We start from the raw sequence: 20536 nt of genomic DNA on the forward strand, positions 1-20536 counted from the left end.
CTTGGGAGAAGAGACCAACCCCCTCCATACTACAACCTCCTTTCAGGTAGTTGTAGACAGCGATAAGGTCTCCCGTCAGCCTCCTTTTCTCCAGGCTGAACAGCCCCAGTTCCCTCAGCCACTTCTCATCAGACTCGTGCTCCAGGCCCCTCACCAGCTTTGTTGTCTCCTCTGCACTCTCTCTAGTATTTCAGTGTCCTTCTAATGATGAGGGACCCAAAACTGAACACAGGATTCAAGGTGGGGCCTCACCAGTGCCGAGTACAGTGGCAAGATCACTTCTCTGTACAGTTTTAATCTCACTCTTCTCCCTTTATTATGTGTGCGCTTCATAATTTTGAGACAATAAAGTTTTAGATCTTTTCTAACACTGGGTCTAACAAATACAGTTGTGTCTTTTTTTGATCCTATTCCTTTTTCTCATTTACTTTTGCTATTCTTCCTTCTCTTCGCCTTTCATCTTGGGCCCACACAATATCAGCTACTGCTGATATTTTTTTAAATCACAGTGTTTCTGGATAATAATTCTGTATGCACTGAGCCCTCCTGCATATTTTAGTGATAGGATCCACTTTAATTTCATGTCTGCTGCTATGGCACTGTGCAAATTTGCTTACTTGACCTGCCAGCATGGGGAGTTATGAAGGACCCGGTCGCCGTGGGCAGGGGGGACCGGCTGTGCTTCGGGGGAGATGAACACACGCGTCTCGCTCTCCAGGAGCGAGGGTGCCCTGTCTAGTTGAATCTGCCGTTTCCCTTCTTCTGGAGGTTACGGGAGCTGTTTCAGAGGGGAGGGACAAGTGAATTCATGGTCTTGAGATAGACCAGAGATGGTTCGTAATTTATCTGAGCTCAGTTCTGTATCTGTAACACAGTTGGAATCGTCTACACCTGTACAAGGGCACTAAGGTCCTCTTTTATTTTAAAGGAGTGTCAAGATATAACAAGTAAAACCAGTGAATCTAATGTGCAGTCTTTCTGGCCAAATATAGAAGCATTTACTTTAGGATAAGCAAAATAGTACCTTGAACTCACGGGTTATACTAACTCTCCATTGACTAAAAATGGGACCAAGGTTGGCTCAGACAGGAGTGCCTTGGAGACATTCATGTTTAGTTGGGTGAATCCCACCCCCATCTCCTGTGTTCCTCAACAGGTCTCTGACAACTCTGCTCGTAGCCCTTCTTGAAGCAAAAGTTCAGTCTCTGTCTCTTTTATTTACCTTTTTTTTTTTTTTTAACAGAAAGGAAAGTCAGCCTTAGACATTCCGTTGCAAGAAGAAAGTTTGTGTTTGGAGATCACACATGGATCTTCAAGTAGGTCTAATTAGATGCCTTTTCCTCTTCATCCCTGATCACCTCTGGCACTCTCTGTTTGTCCTGTTCCTGAGGACAGCTGCTCAAGGTGCCTAGCATTGCACAGGGAGATTCTGGATCTCATTTTGCACTGTGAATTCACAGCAATTAAGTATTTTTAGGACAGAGGCTAACTAAATCACACTGAAGTGAAAAAAGTGCTCTGTAACTTCCAAGAGATAATACTAGAATATAATGAGAATATAAATATTTAGAGCAAAAGATGTTTAGAAAGTTAGGTAAAAGTTATTAGCATAGAGCTATTTTTCTAGTTTGAGTTTATATCTATTTTAGACTTAAACTGTGAATTTAAACAAATTTGCTTGAATTGATGTGGAAAATAGCCAAGTATTTCTTTGAAACAAGAGTAAGCAAAGTAGCAGCTCCAAAGAGTGTTTCAGCTTTTAAGTGTTTCATGTTATTGGACCCAAATCTACAAGTTCCTGGCAAAGTGGCCTAGAAAAAGAATCTTTTAATTCTGTGACACAAATTTTATAACCCACCTCCTTCTAAAAAATTATTTTAGATGTTGCTTAGTAGAGACATAGGCAATTAGCGGTTGGTCTGTGGCCTCTCAAGACATAAATCTTTTTTTGTTCAGAAAACTGTCAGGCTGCAGCAAGCACGCAGATGTCAACGCGAAAATGGAGGATTCAAAAAAGAAGGCGGCAATTTGCAAAGCAGGAACTGTCAAGTAAAAGGTGAAAGCTGGAGTCCTACCTGTGCCAGACAGTGACATACCCAGATGTTGGCTGGTGGCACAGGCCACTTGCAGTTCAGGGTCTTGGGCACAAATCTGCAGTTCACTTAAGTACTTAGCTCCTTCCTCACCAAAAAACCCACCAACAAACACCCAAAAACCCTGTCACTTATTTCAGTAAAGGGAAAATAAACACAGGGCTGTTGGGCAGGCTGGGGGATGCAGGGAGTCTGCTCCCAGGGAAGCTGCTCCACTTGCTATCGTTCAGTAGCTTTTGCTGGAGGTGTGAAGCCGAGGTCCCAGCAGGCACACCGTAACGCCTTTCTTTCTCTCTCTCTGGCCCGTTAACTGTCCCAATACCGCTCCAGATGTACAGAAAGTGGGACAGCCAGCATTAGAGAGAGACTCTCGCCTGAGGATGCCTGCAGCCTCGAGAGTACCGGTGCGCTTGGTCCGTGAGAGAGCCCCGGCTCGCACCGCGCCTCCCAGTGAGTAGGGGATGTGCACATGGGGCTTTTGCAGAGAGTGCCCGGGCTGCCGGATGGGGCAAGACCTGTGCCAGCCAACGCATCTTCTAGCTCCAAATGCTGTTTGATAGCAAGGCAGGTGTCTCCTGGGGACTGTGGGGACTTGCTCCTGCATCTGGAAAAGATGACTGAGTGTCTGGTGTTAAAAAGGGCACTGGGGTTAGAGTTGAGGTAGGTACGGAAGATGGCAATAGCTGTGATCTTTAGGAAAAAAAAATATGTTTTTTATATTCAAGCAGGTTCTTTTTCTCTCCTCTGCTTATCCAGAGTGGAATATGAGCCAAAAATAGAGAAAAACCAATGCTACACACACTGCACACTCTTTAATATTTGTTTTAAAATGTGTGTGAGGTCAAGCTGGAAGATGCTTTGCAATTTGTGTATTTACTGCAGTGAATTTTCTGCTCCTTCTGGCTGTTTGCTGTGGCTTTCAGCCCGCTTCACCTCCACAGAAAGAAATGCTGTGCATACAAAAGAGGCCATTATGAATCTTCCCTTAGGAGATTTTTTTTTTTTTTTGTGCTCTGCTTTTAAATTACAATCTGTATTATTTATGCTAATGTTTAAAATAGCTTTCTGGTTCTCTGCTTAAAGTATTCTGAACCTACTCCAGCTACATTTTACTATGCACAAGTCTCACCAGCCATCAGTTTTTATTTCAAGTAATTTTTCATTAAATAAGATGCATCGCAGCCAGAATCCCATGTTGCTGTTACATGATTTTCTTTACAGTTTTCCAGCTGTGTTCCTCTTCCCCATGATAAACAGTCTTGCCACTTATTCATTTTTATCTTAGAATACACAAATTGCATTCCCTTAATCTCGCTTAATAAACAGTGCCCTGTAATCCTGTTATCATTATTGTTGACCTTTTTTGGAATTCCTCCAGGTTATTAATGCCTTTTTAATGAGAATCCTGGGATTTAAACTGTTTTCTGAGTAATGTTTACTCAAGAATTGATAAATTATTTCCTTTTCTATTTTACTTTACATCCCCAATTTCTTTTTTGTCTGACATCTTACTGTGTTCAAAGTTGAGCTATGCAAATAACTGATTTGGAGTTTTGCTGCCAAATCAAAACATTAAAGAAAATCTTTGTTTCAGACTCAATGAAGACAATATTCAATCTAAAATATGTAGAATGTTTGGGAAGGTTTTTAATGTTTTTACCTCCTTTTTAAAAGAAGAAGTAAGTTTGTTAGTGTTCAAAACTAAAGCATACTTTCAAACAGAAAGTAGAAAATTCTGGTTTTCCCTTTTCTGGCCATGTTTGACTTTAAATCATAAATAGTTCCAGTGCCCTCAGAACTTTGTTTTTTGATGACCAAATTGCTCCTTAAAAGTTTTTGTTTCCCTCAGAATGATTACCTTAAATGCTTTTTAAGCAGTATGTAGTGGATATATCTGTACATTCCTCATGTTTGTATATCTGTATTTATACATAGGCAGGCAAAGTTAAGGCAATGTCTTTATTTTAGTCATGCAAATCTCACTTACTTGATTTCACTGTGGTATAAGGACATCGGGTAAGCTGGTTGTTACTGCCTAACAGCTAAGCAGGTCTTTGCAGATGGCGGTGGCATTTTGAAAACTTGGCATGTTTAAGCAGTGGTATTTTACTTGTTTTTATGTACCTAAATATCTAAATCCTGGTGAAGCTGCATTTTAGATGCCTTCACTCTGCTTTGGTTCTCACTTGAAGGAAGAGCCTAGGAGACGGGAGAAATCCACAGCCAGCTGTTGTTCCAATAAATACACGAAAATTAAAACAAACAAACAAAGAAAAAGGAACAAAACCATAAAAACCAGCAGCTGGAAGAGCAACTAAATAGGGGTTGCCCAACTTTATGCAAACCTTTAGATAGTAGAGCTTCATTTTCTCAGGTGTGTTGGGTGCAGGTGTTGGGTAGGGTCTCCTGGTGGAGGTGGGAGCTGTGGGAAATTCAAGTCTCTTTGGATTCCCCCATGTAGCAGAGGGTAATGAAGACAGGCATCTTAAATTGGATGGATTTATGGAAGATCTGGAGAGGGCCTTGATAAGCTGAAAGGACAAGAACCCAATCTCCTCATTTGTTTCTTATTGCTGGATGCAGCTGATGTCCCAGGTGGTGTGATAGGGAGATGATGTGCAGCCTCCTCTCACTTCAAAGCTGAGTCTGGCGCTGTGAATCCCAAGTGGATCCTTTCCTCAGTGAAGCAGACAGCAGAAGAGAGCTTTCCCTGGGCAGCTTTTGTGTGGACCCCCATGTATTCGGTGTAGTGTGAAACACCTACCGCAGGCTTTGAACAGGAGCCAGGCACTGAGCTGTTAGTGCTTTTAATGCCAACACGCGTCTAGCCTGCCCAGAAGCAGGAGTTTCACACAGCTGAGCAGCTTTTCTTCCTCAGACTGATGGGAGGTATTTCCTGAGTGAGGTGGCAGATTGGGAGAGCGCCACTTCCAAAGTTCCCTCGGGATCTGGGGACCTGGCATCCTTTCCTAAATCCAGCCTCTAGCCACTGCAAGGTGGACATCGCTTCCCCAAGGAGATTGAAATGTGTCACCTTTAATGTGGCGTAACAAACTAGTAAACCTACTTCATAATAATGTACTTTATGCATACCGTTACATAAATGCATTTAAAGGAAGTGAAACTTCTGCAGGGTTTGTTTTGTATTTTATTAGTATTACAAGCCTTGTCTTATTTCCATGCTGAGGCACTTCATTACAGGTTTCTGTTCCTCCCTTCTGAAATTCTCAAAGTAATAGGAAGCTATTGGCTTTTGAAATCTGGGCAGGCTGTTGCTGTTTGCCAGAGTTGGTAGAATACAGAGTGACCACAAACCCACAAGGACTAATAAGCTGAAAAGGCACAGGCTTCATGTCTGTCATTAGTGTTTCTTAGTGATAAGAGTGCTATTGGGGAGGGGAAAAAGCAGAAAATGACAGCAGTTGTAACTTGAAATGCATTGCCCTCAGACCTACCTGGGCTTTCTTACTATGAAAATATAGTTTAGGTATACTGGATAGGGTTTTACTGTTGTTTTCAGCAGATGACACTTGAACTCTGTTGGGTTTTTGTAATCATTCCAATATGTGTGTTACAGTAAATATTTGATTAGCTTATGACAAATTTTGCTTTTCATCCTGGGACTACAGAGTTGTTTAGTTAGTTACCTCCCAGATACATTTCTCCTTCCAGTGTTTTTCTTTTGCCTGTTGAAAACATGTCAAACTGATTTAAAATGTTTCATGCACAATATAATGAAAACCACATGTCTTATGTTAAGGGTGACTGTGCAAAAGCTTTCAGCTGAATCAGGTTTAGCATGTGATTCTGTGTGTTTGCATGTGTGCTGGGAACACGTGCCTGCACAGTCACTGCTGTGCACCAGCCTCTCTCCTCACGCATGGCAACCAGATTTAGGAGATGTGCTGAAGGGGCCCCTCAAAGCCCTTTTGTTAAACTTCTGCCACCAACGTGACGGGAGGGCTGGGATGTTTTCCCAGTCTGTGATGGAGCTCGCTCCCTTTCCGTGTAGTGCTAAGTCATCCCTGCCAAAGATGACATTTTCCAGCTCCTAAAAATACTCCTGACCAGCCTATGCATTTCCCTTCAAACAGACCAAATAGCACCACCAGGTACATAAAATCTCCTGGGGTGACACTGCGTGCTTGTTTATAGAAGATAGTTGTTCATAGGTGGATTTACACGTACATTTTATGAAACTGTCAAATGCACATTGAGTATTATGTTATACAACTCTCCCTGTATTTTTTGATCCTCCAGTTTCTATTGAGGTTGGTGTAGCAGAGCAGCATCCTTCCATGTCTGATGCAAAGAGCCTTTTTGCTTTAATGGAGGGATCCCTTCTGCTCTATGAACATATGTTCCCCATGACAAAGGTCATTTCAGGCTGAGAAAAAAAGATTTATGGGAGCCAATTTTAGGGTGTTGTGAGAACAGCTCAAACTGCGTATAAAAGCACAAAAAATAATTAGGTCAGGCTGATTTGTGCATGAAGAATCTCCTTAAGATATATAAAGAAGAAAAAAAAAAAACAAAACAGCTTGTAATGCTCTTTGTCTGTTCCAACATCCGCTTGTGGCTGCTCAACAAATCCATGAATTAAACACAATTAAGGAAAACACAAGCCCAGATCATAGTGATATGCAGAATATGCATGATGGCTCTCAGCCAATATCAGTAATTAGTTTGTAGTGACTGTGTTTTCAGAGAAGAGCTTGATTGATTGTGGTTTCACAGCATACACAAGTCACATTCTGTATTCATTTTGAGATCTGCAGTGCTTATAATTTGCATTAATGTCATTCAGATTACTACCAAAACTATAGTATTTAGATGAGATCAGAAAACTGCTTAATGAGATAAATTTTAATTATTTGATAACAACCTTTCTTCCAAAGTAAGAAGACTAAGCAAGCAAGATGAGCAAAAATCAAGATAAATAATGAGTTTGATCACACAACCAGCAGTCAGAATTGAGTGGATCATTTGTAAAACCAAGTTTAAATCCAAATGCAGGGAAGCAGGATGTGTGGTACAGTTCTTCCCCAAAGTCTTCTGTCTGGTCTTGAGTGGAAGGCTCCTCACCCAAGGGGTTTGAACAATTTACGGAGAGTCAGACCGAAAATTTTCCTTCGCATCCCCTTTGACTGCATCTTTGCCAGCTGCCCAAGTTACCAGCTGTTACTGCACCGTACAGTCAGTCGAAATGTGATTTACAGATCTGTCTGATGAGCAAGCACAGGCAAGCAGTCAGATGGACAGGCACCAAAGAGCAGGGAGTGATGGCTTTGTTGGCCACTGCAGTGGGACAGGGGAGGCATGCCTGTTGGTACGCTCAGGACTGACAATGCCAGGCAATGCTGTGCCCAGCTTCTCAACATCTTTCTGGAAGCACAACTCACATATCTGAGCTTGATGACTACACTGCATGTCCAATTAGAGGGGATGGGTAGGTACTAAAATGCGAGATTCACCGCAGAGAGCGTGCCAGGCAGCAGCACACCTCCACCAGCACACAGGCGACGCCAGAGTGGAGTGCCCATCTCCCAGACTCAGTCACCTGCCTCTAGTCCCGAGCGTGCCCACGTGCCAGCCTCAGATTCACTCTGAACCTCTGTACTGGAGCTGGAACATCTCAGTGAGTGCCAGCAACCAGCACATTTCGTTCCTTTGGAGTATGGCCAGTGCTGGTGCCACCACCCTGTTGTGTGTTACAGCCGAGCAGTTGGAGCTGGGGGAAAAGATCAGGATTCAGTGCCCTCCTTAGACTAAAGGACTTCAAATCCATGCTTCTCATAAGAGAAACGCTGTGGCATACTGGTCATCCTCAGCTTCCTCCACTAACTCTACAGATCGTGGTAACTGGAAACTATGAGACATGGGCAGAGGGAGAGCATGTGGGAGCAGCTTCTGTTACCCAGAAATGAGAGCAGGTCACATGGATGAGAGTCCTGTTTCCTGTTCCTTGCTCACAGGATTATATCTGTTTTTACTCAATCAGTTTTGTGTGAAATATAATAGTAGGTCCAAGATAAGAGTCACACTTATAGTAAGCCAAATAAGTAAAAAGTCAGAGGCTGGGGATTGGAACCAAAGCGCCCTGTCACCTATGGGCTTGACTTTGAATCGAGTACGCTTCCCACTAGGAGACTTTGCACTTGAAATGGGTCATTTTTAAGGGTGTTATCTAAGTTAGAGCAAGTTATCTAAATTAGAGGGTGTTATCTATGTTAAAGCAAGACTTCATCACTTCTTTGCAGCTTCTTTTTCTTACCTTTGTCCGTGCATGTGAGCAGTGTGTTTTTCTTTCCTAGATTGCTTGTGGTGTACAGAAACAACTTCATAAAATAGAAAAGAAGCAGCATTAGTTTCCTGGCAATATACTGCTTTTGCTGTCAAATATTGGAACTAGAGATGTAGCTGTGAGATAAAGGTTTCAAGATAAATGAAACCAAATACGTTAAAAATGCAGGTCCTTTCAATAACGGGCATTACAACTGAATTTTCTCTAGTTTTCCAGCTGCTTCTAATGGCCCCCTGGGGTCTCTACATAAAGCTCTCTACTGAGACAGCGTGCCACTTACTCCTCTAGTTGCTGAATGGGCCTAGTGGACATATATGCCTATTTTGATCTCTTTGCCATATAGCAGGATGCTTTTGAAGGCAAGAAAGCTCAGCGAATTTAAGTGCTTTACATTTTGAGGACAAGCTGTTTCTGTCAGCACTGTTTAATTTACAGCTCTGTTTCACTGGGTGACTTGTATGCAAAGCCTAGCATCAATAATGATATATATAAAGACGTCCTGCTTATGGGGTCAAAAGATAGGTAAGCTCTATGGTTTACATACTTTGGCAGCTATGAAATAGTGGTGAAGTTGCAAATAGGAATGATTTACGCAAAAAGACTAAATTTTAGTAAGCTCATATGCATCCTGAATTTTGGGAATGCAGTTCTGCTGCTCAAGTGTCAATGTTCCTGTCGCAGATATTACTTGGACATTTTCCTTTTCTCCATATTTTGATCTTACTCTTTAGATAGAAAATGGGCAATAAAATGCACACGAAGTTTGAGCTGTCATCTGGGCATGGCAGCATGTGCTGTTGCCCATTGAGCAGTGAAGTGCAGGGATGGCACTAGATGTTGCAGTTTCACTCCTGGTTCTCACATACCCATTCCAGGCAAGGAGCAATCCTGGAAAGTGTTGCGGTACTTTGTTGGCCATCCTTGTGTTGTGCTTCCCATTGCACAGAGCAGTGCACAGCTCCACTCCCATGGAGCAGGGTGCTGCTGCTCAGAGCCCACTGCAAGGCGGGGGGAGGCCAGAGCCACTGATGCCGTATGTGCCGCACGAGCGTTTCCATCAGAGCATATTCCTTATTCGGCTCACCTGCCAGCAGGCTGTCAGTGCTGTGACACTGACCATGGAAGAATAGGTGTGAATGAATTTCAAATGAGAGACCACTGAAGCCAGCGACTCAGTGTGCAGCATCTTTTGTGGGAAAGGGTTGGTAAGGCAGCACTGAGAGGCTGGCACACGAGTCTGATGAGGAGCAGTTGAGGGAACTGGGGCTGTTCAGCCTGGAGAAAAGGAGCTGAGGGGAGACCTTATCACTGTCTACAACTACCTGAGGGGATGTTGTAGCATGGAGGGGGTTGGTCTCTTCTCCCAGGCAGCAAGTGATAGGACAAGAGAAAATGGTCTCAAGTTGTGCCAGGAGAGGTTTAGGTTGGATATTAGGAAAAAATTCTTCATGGAAAGGGTTGTTGGGCATTGAAACAGGCTGCCCAGGGAAGTGGTGGAGTCACCATCCCCAGAGATGTTTAAGAGGTGTTTAGACGAGATTCTTAGGGACATGGTTTAGTGCTAGAGTTAGGTTATGGTGGGACTCAATGATCCTGAGGGTTTCTTCCAACTGAAATGATTCTCTGGTTCTATTCTATGATTCTCTTAGCAGGGAAATCTCAGATCAAGGCAAAACAAGTGTTATGGCCAGTTAGGACAAAATAATAGGTTTTTGAGAAATGTCAGTCTCTTTCATGGTTAGCGCTGAATCGGTGGGCTATTCTGGGGCTTACACATGTGAACTTTTGTAATCACATTGTCATAGCAACAAAAATAGCCAATAGGCATCCTTTGGGAGATGTCAGCCTGTAGAATGGCATTAGGAGAGGTGAGAGGCTGTGTTCGGCTCCTGCCCACGGTGCTGCTGGGCAAGCAGTTTCACCTCTTTGTTAAGACATTTGTAAGACAGAAGTTGCATTTACCCAGGAGAATATGTTGCAATTGATATTATTTGGATAGATGCCATGTTATTTTGCTCAGAGATGTCTACCAAATGGGAGAAAATATTTTTTAAAGTCTCCTAGTAACATTGCTGTCGAGCTCTGCTACACACAGAGCTGGCTTGAACATCACTAGAACACTTGGAACCGATACCAGCAGTGACCCCTTTAATTTAGAAAATGTTCTCAAAGATCCTATAAATAGCTGCCTGCCTAGTTTTAAGTATAAGTAGTCTCCTGTGCTCAGCTTGTGTGTAGCTGTTACCAGAATGGGGCCAGAAAGGTTAATTCTCGCTTTGCAGACACAGCTCCAGGTCTCAGATGCAGTCCAGTCTTTCAGAAACCTCAGCCTTCAAGGCGGTTGCATCTTCAGGCTCTGCTGACTCACACCAGCAGTGCCCTTCCCAGCACTGTGCTCAAGCCAAGCAGGTCAGGGAGAAACTATTATTAAGCCTTGCTTCCTTGAAATGCTTTTGATACCGAGATCTGATTATGATGTGGTCAACTTAACCAGAGATGAGCCTCAGTGAGTGCTCCCGCCCTCTGTGCTTCAGCCAGGACTTGACTTTGGAAAGCTGCTGGTGTCTTGCGAGAGCAGGAATGTTTTGGGGGCCTGAACATTGGAGGTATGAAATCTGTGTGATGTGTTTTGCTGTGTGATGGTCTTGCTTGAAAAAGTAGATTTGGGAGTAGCATGGTATCAAGACAGTATTTGGTATCTTAGTCTCATAGATGGGCGTTTTGTTTATGTGGAAAACTCTGGTGCAGCTTCGGACATCATGTCCCACGGTCATTTTGCTTCCCCAAGGAGAAGGTCACTGACATCTACATCTGTAGACGTGATGTAAATACTCTGTGAAACAAAGCAGCTTTGCTGCTCTCCTTCCCTCTGCTTGTGAACTTGCACTTTGGTTACAGCTGTGGCGACATGGGTCTGGTTGTCAGGGATGTTGCACTGGGTATGGAGCTGGTTAGAGGGGGCTCACTCTTTCACAGAGCTGGGCCTTGCATTTCAGTGCTTTGAAATTGGGCTGAGGAATATATGGGCTGGGCTGGATCAGAAGCACAAAGAAATTAGGGCTGATCTTGACACTAGGACTTGGTGAGGTTGGGAAAGTATTGGGTTAAATCCAAACATGTCTGGTCCTAACACGGGTTGCTAAGAGCTGCCGGATGGTGAGGATGGTTGCTTTTTAAGGCTGTGCAGACAGGCTCTGACAAGGCCTTTTCCCACCCAAAATGTAAGACATGCTCTGCAGCTCTGTGAAGGATTTAAGAGACATTGTGCACCTGAAGGTTTATCTGCTGCAGCAGGGATGATGCAGCTGCATCTCCACCTCATGGAAAAGATAGCAAAAATGGGATTTGTGGTAAGTCGGCAGCCACTGGCTGGGGGTGTCTGTGCTAGATGACACCCAGAAGTTCTTTAGTGAAAGATACTCTCCCAACCAGATGCTTGGAGGATGCTGGAAAGTTATTTCCATCCCCTTGATAAAGTCATCATCCACTATTGTGGCTCTGCGGCATGAGACCTGGGGACAGCTTTGGACATTGTCCATTTGAGTGACAGACCGAAAAAAATCCTAACTTTAAGGCAGGTTTTTTCCAGATGATAAGACTTTCTTAGTAGACCTACCTATTACTGACCCTAGCAGAAGGAGAGCAGTTTTCCTTGTATATGCCAGAGCCTGGAAAATAAAAGCTCTGATTTATAGAAAGTCAGTAATCAGATAGATGACTTAGCACCCAAGAAGCACTGGAGGGCCACACATGATTACTGGAGTATTTTAAGGCTATTAGAACTACCTTACTGTGCTTCTGTGCCAACTGAAAACCTGCATAGCTGTGTACATGTCTGTATATGCATATATGCATATATATATGGCTTATACACATTTATACATGTGTACATCATCTCAGAAACCAAAATCAAAGCACCTTTCCTCCCAGCACATAGTTTTTTCATGTGGTTTAAAACAAGATAAACCTCCCGTTAAAATTGTGTGCTCCTGATCTCCGTGCTTCTGAAGGACCCACGTGAGCAGCCTCATTCATCTCCTGTTGACTATGAGAAAGCAAACAGGTTGTCACAACAAATGTTCCTAGCCGAGTCCTAAAATGGCTTCTGTAGCACGAGGGTTTTGTGTCCAAATGTTTTTTTTTCCTGCTCTTGTTGAAGTGCCAGTTCTGAAGAAATGTTCAAAATCTGGAACAAATCCAGCGCTTGTCCTCAGGGATGTTTGAAAATTCATACAACTTTTGAAATTCACACAGGACAGACAAAGGAAGGATGCTTGTGATTCATTGTTATTTTGAAAACAGTCTTTGAGTTATAATTTCCATCATGTTTTCACTCTTCCCTTTTCCTTTCCAGGGAGTGAGGCTGATTTTAGCTCTTCAAGCAGCACGGGCAGTATTTCAGCGCCTGAAGTCCACATGTCTACTCCTGGAAGCAAGAGATCTTCTTTTTCTCGCAAGTAAGCAAAGCAATTTTTCCTGAATGTTGCAAGTGTTGCTAGTGCAAAGATAGACTACTGTGTAAGGTCTTGTGGTTAATACATACAACACCAGTATTGTGAGTTTTGAAATAGTTTGTGTAACACTGTGCTCTGGGGCAGCACTGACAGTGATGAGAACTGTGATATGAGAAAGAAAAAAAATGCTGTATGTGGAGCACAACAATTGTCAATATGCAGAGCAGCCATCTGGTATTTTTCTGTTGTTTATTCATAACAAAGTATGGGAGATACAACCAGGTAAGGCAGAAAACGCGTTGGCTGGAGTGGAGGGGGAAACAACTGCATGCGTGTCAGTTAACAGCCATACGTCTAAACAGTTAACCTTAACCTTTTCATCTTATCACTTTGTTTTCTCTCTGTAATAAATTGTCAGCTTGGCACATCCCCTTCCAGATCATTACCTTATTTTCTGTAGGAGGAAGTGCACAGTATTGCCTTTGACACTTTTTTCTTAAACAGCCTTGTTCAGCCTTTATATAACTAAAACTATATACAGTAAAAAAAAATCATAGTCATCTATCTAAATGAGCCTTTCATGAAAGGTTTCTCTAGGATTTCTCCCTATCATGTGAAACACAAATCGAGACAGCTTGTGGATCAGGGGGCACTGGAATGGAGCGGTGCCTGTTGGGCTCTGCCCACGCAATCCCTGCCGGTTACGTTTTTGGGAGCAGGTGGAAGGAGTTCCAATGGCCAGGGCTGGTTTCCTGCCCTTTGTGGAAGAGCTGGCAGGCAGGCGGAGACCAGCAGTGGGACACCCCTGTGCTGGAGTCACACAGACCTCTCCAAGGTCGCAGTGTGCCCCAGTGTACAGAGATCGGCAGAATGATGCTCAATGAGCAGTTTCCTATCTGTATCACGAGACTATTTTAGAAAAATAAATATTACTTCAGTACTCTCTAGATTAAATCTAACAAGTAAAGGCTGTGGGAAAAAAAGCAGTACTAAGTATAATATGAAGCCCTAAAATCACCCTGCTTTCAGTAGGATTGTGTATCATTTCATGTATTATTGGGTATTTAAAGACAATTTTAAGTTAGAGCATACTGACCTACTTAATTGGACAGAAGTCCTTTATAGTAGTGCTCCCTCAAATGCATTGTTGTGTTATGCACAATCTGTGATGTGCCTTATCACAGAGGCCTCATGCCAGAGTTGACACTGTACTGTACAGAGTGCAAGGACATGTCTCCTTTGCAATATGTTCGTTCTTAACTGTTTGACTTAACTCAATCTGAAACATTGCAGTGTTGTCACAAACCACAGTCCTGCACTTCATTGTAAAATAATTATAAAATCACCCAAACCGCAGGAGTGTGATGAAGGTTTGCAGCAGCCACTCAACCATCTGTTCCTTATAAACTGTTCCATTTTCAGAGAAGGAAGGAAACCAAATCAGACAATTTTAAGAAGAGATTTTGCTTCATAATTCTGTGGTATTTAATTTTTTATATTCAAGCCTTCTCTTTTGCTGGCTGGGTTTGCCTTTTTCCGTATTTTTTCGAAACCTGCCCTTTCAGTACAGTTTAGAAGAGCTACTTCCATGGGACGATGAAGGTAGCAGCGTGGTAATATAGGAAGGCAAAGCAAGTGAGCAGGCGAGGAGCCCACCTCGAGACACTGTCCTCAGAGCGCCCCGGCCCTTTGCCAGCTCTTGGGCAGTGCAGACATGAATTGCTTTTACACACACAGCTGACAGTCAGATTGTTTATAATAAAGAGTGGGAAAAGAAAGGTAGATATGCATGAGGGAAACTTGAAGGAAGGAAGGAAGAAAAGGCTATGCTTTGTCTATTTTAATACTATTTCAGCCTCCTCTCAGTGGGGTTCGAACTGTATCTAAGCAAATGAATAGCTGACAATGACAGCTGAAGCACCCGCTATGCCAAAGGCAGGAAAGAACAGTGACTCAAACAAAATCTGTTTTCACTGCACGTGGTGATCCCTCAGGCTGCTTGCTGAGCAGCATGAAAGCAGCCATACAGCAATGCTCCAGGGCTGGGCAGTTCTCCGCAGGCCTGGCTGGGGAAAGCCGAAAAGTGGTTCTCTTGGCACTAGTCCAGGCTGCAGTCCTCTCATTACTTAGTGGAGTCAGAGGTTCAGGGAAACTGAATGATCTGATGGAGTCACTAGGGACTGTGTTATCCACCAAGAAATGTGAAAATCGCCGAGGTTTCCCTGGATCATGCAATTCAGAGTGAGAGACCCCAGTCAGTGAAAGAATGTGCAGTGGCTGATGACCAGGACTTTCTTTCTGCCCAGCTACTCATGGTTATCTATCTGGTTTAGTGTTTAGACAGCTTTGTGTGTAAAATAAGACACATAATGGGTTCCATGGCGAGGATAATCCAATATGCTTTAACCATTTTGGTTCCCCTCCAGCCGTGGCCCTTACGGTCGGAATAATGGATCCTTATCCTACAAGACTGGAGCCAGCCCACCTGCTTCCCGCGAAAAGGACTCTCTGTCAACACTGTGCAAAAACCAGCTGAGTCCTGCTAACATCCATCAGAGTTACAGGGCTTCTTCAGCCAGCAGCAGCAACTCGGGCTCGTACAAAGGAAGCGACAGCAGCCCGGTGATGAGGCAAGTGTCCAGTGCACTGACTTACCTTCTCTGCACTGTAATGTGGGATCAGCTACGTGAGTTGCCAAGAATGCCGCCTTTCTCCTCAGCATAGGTGTGACTCCTCATATTGGTGGCTCAATAGTCAGCAGGGTGCTCTGCCCCTTCTAAAAGCTTTATTGTTCCAGCACTGTAAAATTCAGGGTTACTTTTAGTCAAAGGCCTCTGCAGCTGGTTTTCACTCCAAGGCAGGCTCCTTCATGTGGTTTCATGCCATCAGTTCTCATGGGGATTTACTGGTTCTTTTGTCTAAGGGTCTTTTCACTTTGGAGAGAGTAGATAACCTTGTACAATTAGGCAAAAATTCACCCTGCCCGGCCTTAGGCACCTCCCTAAGGAGTGCGGTTTCCTGTACAGAAAAGGAAACAGATGCCTTGGAGACATTGCAGAGAAGAAGTTGCCACCACGTTGCTGCTGTTTCCCTCTCTTGTGGGGAACTCAACAGCCGAGTATGTCACACCTAAAGCTGAATAGGATGAGTCTGGGTTTCAGCGTGCTCAGCTTCATAACTCCGGTGTGGAGCTGAACTCATCCTGTACCCAACCTCACCTGGCCATGTCCAGCTGGGTGCCCCTGCGAGTGGCCTGGCTGCCTGCCCTTGGGCACACCACCCATTTTGAGTGAGGGGATGGCTCATTTGATGCAATGGCACTGAAACCAAGTACAATAAATACTAAATTTTGCACTATAGCCAGAAATCAGCGGTTTCCTCAAGTGTTTTGATTTGCCACAGGGAGTCACTTGTGCGAACACTGAGGAGCCTCAAATGAGTCAAGCTTTGTATCAATGGGATGTTTTCTTTTTGCCAGGACGGAAGAACTGTAGAAGTGAAGTGATGTGATGGTTTGTTTTCTTTTCTTTTCTTTTCAGGCGATCAGGGAGGTACAGTTCTTGTGGTGACAATCACGGCATTAAGCCACAAAATCCAGAGCAGTATTTGACTCCTCTGCAGCAGAAAGAAGTTACAGTACGGCATCTGAAAACAAAGCTGAAGGAAGCTGAGAGCAAGCTTAAAGAAAGGTATATGTCACTTCAGAAATCAGAATTAGAAAGATTTATTCAGGGCCATTTAGGAGTGGGATTTTTTTAGTCCCACCCCTGAACATTTTTAGTCATTTCTTGACCACATAAAGTTTTCATTAAGAAATTTGAAATATGATCAGTCTGATTAGGTCATTTTCAGGTATTTTATGTTTCATAGCATGCTCATGGAGCATGCCGCGGAGCCTCATGTTGAATGTTTAACTGACTGGTCAGCAGAATTGTTACAACATTTTCATTTTGCTACAGGGAAACAGAAATAGAAGAGCTCAAAGGCCAGCTGGTACGGATGAGGGAAGACTGGATTGAAGAAGAGTGTAATCGTGTGGAGGCTGAGCTGGCCTTGAAGGAAGCAAAAGACGAAATTAAACAACTCAAGCAGGTTATTGAAACCATGAAAAACAGCATGGCTGAGAAAGACAAAAAAATTCAGAAGTACTTTGTAGACATAAACATTCAAAACAAGAAACTGGAATCCTTGCTGCAGAGCATGGAGGCGGCTCAGAACAGTTCTGTGAGGGACGAGCAGTGCCTGGAGAACACATGTGACTCGGAGGAGAAGTCATTCGCACTGTGTGCCACAATGCCAGACAGCTTCATCATGGAGGACCAGGTTCTGGAGGAGGTGGCAGCAGACAGTGGGCTGCTCCTTAATGAGAACACAGCTAATGGCACTGACTCCTCTCAAGAGAGTTTGACCACAACAACTTCTGAGTTGAGTGATGCAGCTCCCTCTAGTGCTTCTGTGGATGTGGAGATACTTGGAAGTGTTCTGTATGAAAAACTAACTTATTCCCAGGGTGAGAAGAAAAGCAGCATTCTCATGGTGGAACAGGCCATCCAAACTGACGTGGTACCATACAGCCTAGACATGGAGCAGCTCATTCAAAACATCTTCAGATGTCAAGATGCCTGTCCGCTAAGCCCACCTTTATCACTGAAGGAACAGAGTGAATTTTCTCATGGAAGCTTCAGTGATTCTGGCATCGTAGTTGATTTAACTCCAACTGATCCAAACTCTGCTATCCTTTTATCTCCTATGGAGTCCCCGTGCAGGCAAGTGGAGCACAGAGTTAAGGAAAACCGTTTCATGAAAGAACTTGATTTTACTGAAGCTGATGATGAGGAGGAGGCCTTTGGGTTTGTCAGTACCATCTCTCAGGCAGCAGTAAAGAAGACATACTGGAGCAACAGTCTCCTGAAAGATGTTCTGGCTGTTGCAGCCCCTATAGTACCAACTCTTATGTGGGCTTTCAGTACCCAGCAAGGAGGAACCGATCCCATTTACAACATTGGAGCACTGCTTCGTGGTTGCTGCCTGGTGGCCCTGCACTCCTTACGCCACGCTCCCTTCAACATCAGAACCTAAAACCCATTCTGTCCCACACCATCAACTATCTGGGGCAGAAAGAGGGATGAAATGTCATCAAAAATTCCTGTAATTATTCTGTCAGTTAATAATTTTGGTTTTGACTATAGATTTGCACTATAAATTTTTTCAAGAACGTTGTTTCAAAATGGAAAAGCTGAACACTGTAGTTCCACAAGGTGTTTTCAACTGGTGTTTTTAACTGCTGCCTAAAGAATTAGGTCTCCTGCTCCCAGGCACTATGTCCTTTCCCTGGTTTGGTATCTTTCTGCTACCAGCACATCTGCAGAATGAAGATGATGGGGAAATAAAGAATTACAGCGAGCACTCTTTTGTGTTTGTTTGCTGAGTTAAGCTCAGTTTCCCTGAGCAAATGTTAAGTGCTTTGCACCAGCTCAAGGGTGTGAGATGTGCCGGGAGCCACGGCCAGAGGATCGTGAGCTATTTCTTCAGGCAGCACCAGACTACAACATCTGTGAAACTATAGTGTTAAGTAAGTGACACAGAGACTTGTTCCCACATGTTCGCCAAACGCATGCTAGCGCTTTCTGTTTGTTGTCTGAAGTGTTGATTCAATTTAGAGGCAAGCCCCATGCCCCCCAGGCAGCTTCCACTACATCATTCGTGCCTGTCTTGTGTGGTGCTCTTCTCAATCATACAACTGCTCGAGCATTTCACCAGTCTTGTGCACACACAGGGACTGTAACCAAAAATGTACGTTGTTGGGAAGTCTTGAAATGTTTTAAGTATAGGCGTGGATACACTTGAAATATTGATGTTGTTTTAAAGTTTTAATGTATTTGAACCTGGTAGTTATTCAAGCCGTTTGAAATTATATATATATATATATATATATGTTACTGTGTTTTAACTTATTGTTTATTTAATTGTTTTATTGTAAATTACCTTTATAATCACAAGTTCAGTAAAGCATGTTAAAAGTGTTAAACGTGTGAGCATTTTATTGTAGCAAAGCTATTAAAAATACCTCTGTCCAGTGGACCTGTCAGACACGGGCTGCACAGGAGGGAGGAGGCACTGGATCAGGGCATAGGAACCATCAGGACCTGGAGAAAAGAGTTAGACTGAGAACACCTGAGTACAGCTCCAAGCGTAAGCACTCAGCCAGATAAATGCATCATAGAATCACAGAATGTCCTGAGTTGGAAGGGACCCACAAGGATCATCGAGTCCAGCTCATATCCCTGCACAGGACAACCCCACAGTTCACACCGTGTGTCTGAGGCTGTTGTCCAGTCTCTTCTTGAACACTGTCAGGCTTGGGGCTGTGACACCTCCCTGGGGAGCCTGTTCCAGTGCTCCAGCACCCTCTGGGGGAAGAACCTTTTCCTAATGTCCAACCTAAAGCTCCCCTGGCACATCTTCCTGACATTCCCTTGGCTTCTGTCAGTGGTCACCAGAGAGAAGAGATCAGCACCTGCGCCTCCTCCTCCCCTTGTGAGGAAGCTGTAGCCATAATGAAGTTTCCCCTCAGTCTCCTCCAGGCTGAACAAACTAAGTGACTTTAACTGCTCCTCATAGGGCTTCACCTCCAAACTCTTCACCAACCTCGTAGCCCTCTTCTGGACACTTCAGTAGCTTTATATCCTTCTTATCCTGTGTCACCCAGACCTGCACACTGTGCTCCAGGTGAGGCTGCACCAGTGCAGAGCAGAGCGGGACAATCACCTCCCTGCCCGGCTGGCCATGCTGTGCTGGATGCACCCAGGGCACAATTGCCCTCTTGGCTGCCAGGGACACTGTTGGCTCATGGTCAACTTGCCGTTGACCAGAACCCCCAAATCCTTCTTCACAGAGCTGCTTTCCAGCATCTCATCCCCCATTCTGTATGTGCAGCCAGGGTTGCTGTGTCCCAGGTGCAAAATCTGACACTTGAACTTGTTAAACTTCATGCAGTTGGTGATGGCCTAGTTCTCTAATTTGTCCAGATCCCTCTGCAGGGCCTCTCTGCCCTTGAGAGTGTCAACTGCTCCTCCCAGTTTTTTTGTCATTGGTGAGCTTACTTAGCATTCCCTCAAGTCCTGCATCCAAGTCATTTATGAAGACATTGAAGAGTTATGGCCCAAAGATGGATCCATGTGGAACCCCACTAGTGACTGGTCACCAGCCTGACATAACCCCATTTACTACAACCCTTTGAGCCTGGCCCATCAGCCAGTTGGTCACCACTGCATTGTGTGTTTATCCAGCTGCATGCTGGACATCTTGTCCAGGAGGATACTGTGAGAGACAGTATCAAAGGCTTTACTGAAATCCAAAAAGATCGCACAGACAGGCTTCCTTGGTCAACTAGGTGGGTAGCCTTGGTTAATTAAATTAATTGAGTTGGTCAAGCAGGACTTTCCCCTCATGAACCCTGCTGGCTGGGACCAATGACTGCACTGTCATTCAGATGTTTTTCAATAACTCCCGGAACAATCTTCTCCATGATTTTTCCAGGAACAGAAGTGAGCCCGATAGACCTGCAGTTGTCAGGGTCATCCCTGCTGCCCTTCTTATAGTTTGGGACAACATTTGCCAGCATCCAGTCATCTGGGACCTCTTCAGATTCCCAGGGGCGTTGAAAAGTCATGGAGATAAGTCTT

At 44.1% G+C, this 20536-nt stretch overlaps 1 protein-coding gene across 1 annotated transcript in view; it reads left to right on the forward strand.

The window, feature by feature from the left end:
• The window catches only part of LOC308037952 (syntabulin-like), a gene marked incomplete at both ends in the record, with an annotated part of 39214 nt that extends 21284 nt beyond the window's left edge, over nucleotides 1-17930 (forward strand). Inside the window, 4 exons of the mRNA XM_080340093.1 lie at nucleotides 12752-12854; nucleotides 15278-15481; nucleotides 16391-16540; nucleotides 16811-17930. Coding sequence (XP_080196219.1) covers nucleotides 12752-12854; nucleotides 15278-15481; nucleotides 16391-16540; nucleotides 16811-17930 — 1577 coding nt within the window. The remainder of the gene's footprint in view (nucleotides 1-12751; nucleotides 12855-15277; nucleotides 15482-16390; nucleotides 16541-16810) is intronic.
• Between the last annotated feature and the right edge of the window lie 2606 nt (nucleotides 17931-20536).

The sequence above is a fragment of the Nesoenas mayeri genome (genome assembly GCF_963082525.1).
Source record: "Nesoenas mayeri genome assembly, chromosome: 2".
Taxonomy (NCBI): domain Eukaryota; kingdom Metazoa; phylum Chordata; class Aves; order Columbiformes; family Columbidae; genus Nesoenas; species Nesoenas mayeri.